Below are 4,922 nucleotides of genomic sequence, written 5' to 3'. Positions count from 1 at the left end.
TCCCAAGAATTAAGCAGTATATGCCATTACAAATGGAATAATTGATAGGGGAATGGAGAATACCAATCACAAACAGTAATTTTAAGAAAAAGCTGTTAACCTGTTAAAATTTAAAGGGACCCGGGGGGTCTTCAGTTTTCAGTTTTGCAAAACAGTATTTTGACACTTTGTTATATAATACTTTTTTACCATCTGAACACAAGGAAGTCCTTTGGCTTAAATGTTACGGATAAAGTGTTTGAAAACTCCAACTTGATCTTATTTTGTCTGTGCCTGCAAATATATTAATTATTAGAACTGTGCAAAAGTTAGTTTCAGACGGTTCGCCCAAATTAAATAGCTTTCAATCCACACCCAAACAAAATCATCGCCTAGGATTTACCTGTGCAGTCTTATTCGATGACTAAAACAGATTGAATAACTTTTGCACAAATCTATTAAAATTAAATAGAAATGAATGAGAAAACCACCTTCAATTTTTGTTTCGATATTGTAGCTTATATGTCATATTTCTATTGCCTGAGCAAGGTAGGATTCACACTAGCTTTCTCAGCAGGACGAAATATGAAAATACAAAGAATATGTAAACCCACATTTTTACTTTGTATAGAATCCAAGGATATGGATGTGGTAGAGAATAAGTGAAAATGTAATGTGAAAAGAATAGTATAGGCCACCATGCAAAGCCCAAGATTCAATGGTGTGTTAAACAAAAAAAAAAGAAACAAAAATAAAAATACTTAAAAAAAAATTCTCAACAGTAAGGGATTTCTCTGATTTCAAGGGGATGGGATATTCTCCTTATAGCATATAAAATAATGGCAAGTCGAAAGAAAGGCTACAAAAAAAAATATACAGCAATCAGAATGCAATAGCAATTTTCACTCCGGAAAAATACAAATGTATGGCACATGGAATATGAAGAAAAAGTAAAAGAAGAAGAATGTCTCAGATATTTGCTCCCACATTATCAGTAGCTTAACCACCTATGTTCAAGTTTGCAAAGATTACCAAATGGTGATGAAAGCCAGATCAAGCAGTCCAATATTGCAAAGTCTCTATCTAAGTCTCAAACCGTAAGTAAATGCCCATTTTTTTAATACGAAACCATATTCTCAAAAAAAATCTAATATTTAAAGCCTCCCCTAAACCATTTCCTGTATTTTGGCTAGGTGATGTTATGGACTGCATATAGTCTGCCATAATAAAACAACGTGCGGAATGATTAATTTAATACAAATCCTTGTTGTGGGATTTAAGAATAACTCTGTATGAGTAAGACAGGTTTTTGGAGGCTTCCTCTTAATGGGATGCATTTCTAGAAAAACACATTCTGCAGAGCTGTATTGCATCCAGTGCAACCATGCAGGAAAAAAAAAAAAGTATAAGCAGCCAGATTGGAAGAAAAGCAATTTTGTGGACAATACAGACAAAAAAAAAGCTAAAAGAAAGCTACCAGCAAACAATGAAATAAGTATTATCATTAAAAAATAAAAAGTCGTCTATATGACGTTCTGGCAGCTTTTCAGGAATTTGACCTTAATTTCAGCAAAACGTATTTCATTGGCATGCATCTCCTAATTCAGATTCGTCTGCAAATAAATACTAACATGTTAATTACCAACAAATATATTGTACAGGATTACCCTGCACAAAATATATTTTTCCTGATTTTTATTTAAAAACACAAAAACAAAAACACAGTGTTAATGTTTACATTTTCAATCACTCAGCCATTGTGAGTGAATTTTATCTGAATTTTTAAAGCAATGCGTTGGAAAAGCTCAAACACCAGCACACAGGAAAAAGGTAATGCAAAAGCTAAAATGTATACAACATGATCTGCCGTGAAACAAACCTTTAGGCACTCTTTGTTGTTATATTTCACTAGACGCTGATTAACAAAAAGGGGATTTTAGCAATGCAGTTAAGAAAAGCTTGTTTAGCAGCTCACCTTTCAGTTTCTATGTAATTATCACAGTGAAATATTATTCCCATATTTCCTATAATTAAGCCAGTGTAGCAGAACTACCTCAAATTGCATTGCTATTAATTTATATTCCAAGTCAAAAGGAAAAGCAAAATTAAAATCAGAATATATTTGGATGGTATTCGAATACCATTACAGTTTACTGATCTGGAAAGATTTTATGTTATTTTGCAAAAACAGTTTGAATCAATAGCATACGGAAAGGTGTAAAAAGCGTGTTTGCATTAATCTGGATGTGCGTAATGTCGCAACTAGGCTTCCTATGCAGCCCAATATATATCCAGCTTTGAAAGGTCACTTTGTCAGCAGACAGCTCTATACCCAGTTCCTTTCGGCCTGCAGGCTAACTGAGCTTTCTATGTTCTGCATTTGTGAAGTCTGTTAAAATGTTGAGGATGACAGTTCAGTTTTGAGATTCCCAGAAGGGCAGTCCTCCGACAAAATGTCTGTCTTGTAAAGTCCAGCACAAATCCATTCCTATGGTTAATCCAGATACCCTTGGGAGCCTACGATTCATTGGCTTCTTGGTTCATTCGCCTGAGATTTCCTTTTACTTTTAGAAATTCGGGTTTATTTTCCTGCTCCTCATTTTTATTCTTCTCCATTTCCATCTGTAAAAGCAATATTGGACAAATAAAAATAACAAATTGCATTAAATCAGTTTTACTTCTAATTGATGCAGCATTTCTATTGCAATATATAATGAGAGAATATTTAAATTGTTTGGGTGGAAAATAAGCTTCCAGATATGAAACTTATCTAAATGTTCTAGTGTTGTGTAGGCATGGATTCTGACAACCTATGTAATATTTAAAAAATGAACTGCCATTTTCCCTGTGTTCCATTAAGTACTTTGCGTGTACAGGAAATAATACATTCATACAGTTCAGAACCCTCATCTCATCTAATGGTTAAGGAGAGGACTTTACTATTAGGGCAGCACTGGGACATACATGACATAACTGGTGCACAGGACTATAGCTCCTACTAATCCCTGGCAGCACTGGGACATGTCTCATGCAGCCCTAACAGTAATGTGAAACCCCCCTACATCATGGACCATCAATCCCTGCACTACACTAACCTTAACCTAAAAATACTTGCGCTCACTCCCATCACTCCTGGGCGGCAGCAACGACTACAGTACACATAAGCTAATACATATAGAAAAAACAGGACTGAATCACCTCTTCCAACATCTGATGTCGTTTCTGAAGTTCTTTTTCAAAGTCTGATTTTTTCAATTCTGCTTCTTCCTTTTGCTGTTTGATGACTTGATCTCGTTTCCTTTTCTCCATTACTTTCTGTAACTCTGGTTTATTTTGGGGTGACAGGCCTCTGAAATAGCAATAAATTTATATTAGAACCAAAGAAATGTTAAAAAAAAAAACTCTTCCTGGAGTTTATGAGCATAGAAGCAACATGAAGGACTGACTGGTCTACCCTCACTGAGATCATAGAATGCATATGGCCATTCGGGGTGAACCAGATGTAGGTCACAAGACAGGAGGAGCCTTGAGGAATAAGAAAGAGAAAAAGTCCATGCACTCAAATACAATAGGTTTTAATAATCTGCTGAAATGCCTTAAAGGGACTCTCCAGTGCCAGGAAAACAAACCGTTTTCCTGGCATTGCAGGTCCCCTCTCCCTCCTACCTCCCATCCCAGGTTGCTGAGGGGGGTTAAAACTCTTCAGTGACTTACCTGTATCCAGCGCGGATGTCCCTCGGCGCTGGGTCAGGCTCCACCAACTCTCCTCCCCCACCAACGGCAACGGCCGCGCACACGCGCATCACACCGCCCCATAGGAAAGCATTATTCAATGCTTTCCTATGGGGATTGCGTGTGGACGTCCAGCATTTCCAAAAAAACACTAAAAGTGTTTTAAGAACCTGTAAGCTCCTCTAGTGGCTGTCTTATAGACAGCCACTAGAGGAGGACTTAACCCTGTTAGACAATTAGTGCAGTTTATGAAAAACTGCACTAATTACACTTGCAGGGTTAAGGGTAGTGGGAGTTGGCACCCAGACCACTCCAATGGGAAGGAGTGGTCTGGGTGCCTAGATTGTCCCTTTAAGTATTTTTCTCTGCACATGGCCATGTTCTGATCAGAGACAACATGACAGGAAAGTGCGTTGAGTGGAGTATTTCACATAGGCAAACTAAAATATCCAATAACATGGGACCTTAAAATTGCCAATTTTCTCAGTGTAGACAGGTGTGACAAACTCCCCTTTTCGCCACGAGTTTTTGGAGGGACCCGTTTGCCAGCCTCCTACCCTGTGACTATGGCCCCTGCAGTAGACCTGGCTAAACTACTTTAAACAGGCTCTGTTCGTGCAATTGGGACTATAAGGTTAGTTTACCGAACAACCGCACGAACAGAGACCACCCTGGAGCTTGTCAACACCTATTAACAACTTGGAATGTTTCACACCGCAGTGTTATAATTGTTCGTCTGGGTGGTCGCAATTCCTTTGAACAACCACGAGGGGCCGGCCATCTTGTTCGCATGAACGCTGGCAGTGGTGTTTGGGCATGAATCTCATGTAACTGAAATCGGATACAGAAACTCCCGAACACCGCTGGACTTCCATCATCGCCTGTATTCGATTCTATTCAACTTAGAAAGGCACTGTTCGGTGAGATCATTCATCTGGATGAAGGGAACAAGCTCCAGGGTAAAACTATTGACTCTGTTCGGTAGTTTGAAAACTAACAAAACTACCGAACAGAGTCAATTAGACCGACTGCAAGCCCTGATTCTCTGCAACTGTTTTGAGCATGGGACCATGCGTGCAGTCGATCAAAAAGAGACTTCCAGGAATTTCCTGAACCCTTGCTCTGATCTGGGTGATTTTTGGGTATGCTGTTCACCCAGATCAGGGCTATCAGGGAATGTTACATTTATGGGGATATGTTGTGTTTTGTAA

The 4,922-nt window shown here is 38.5% G+C and overlaps 1 protein-coding gene across 2 annotated transcripts in view; it reads right to left on the bottom strand.

The window, feature by feature from the left end:
- Nucleotides 1–746: 746 nt before the first annotated feature.
- Nucleotides 747–4,922, bottom strand: part of FAM107B (family with sequence similarity 107 member B) — a 77,576-nt gene continuing 73,400 nt past the window's right edge. For both annotated transcript variants that reach the window (XM_063448203.1, XM_063448204.1), the window contains exons 3-4: nucleotides 3,178–3,328; nucleotides 747–2,601 (exon numbers count right to left, since the gene is read on the bottom strand). In XM_063448203.1, the coding sequence (XP_063304273.1) occupies nucleotides 2,497–2,601; nucleotides 3,178–3,328 (256 nt within the window). In that variant the 3' untranslated portion in view covers nucleotides 747–2,496. The remainder of the gene's footprint in view (nucleotides 2,602–3,177; nucleotides 3,329–4,922) is intronic.

The sequence above is a fragment of the Pelobates fuscus genome, chromosome 3 (assembly GCF_036172605.1).
Source record: "Pelobates fuscus isolate aPelFus1 chromosome 3, aPelFus1.pri, whole genome shotgun sequence".
Classification (NCBI taxonomy): domain Eukaryota; kingdom Metazoa; phylum Chordata; class Amphibia; order Anura; family Pelobatidae; genus Pelobates; species Pelobates fuscus.
The sequence above is the reverse complement of the archived record's forward strand: the minus strand, read 5'-3'. Positions and strand labels throughout refer to the sequence as shown.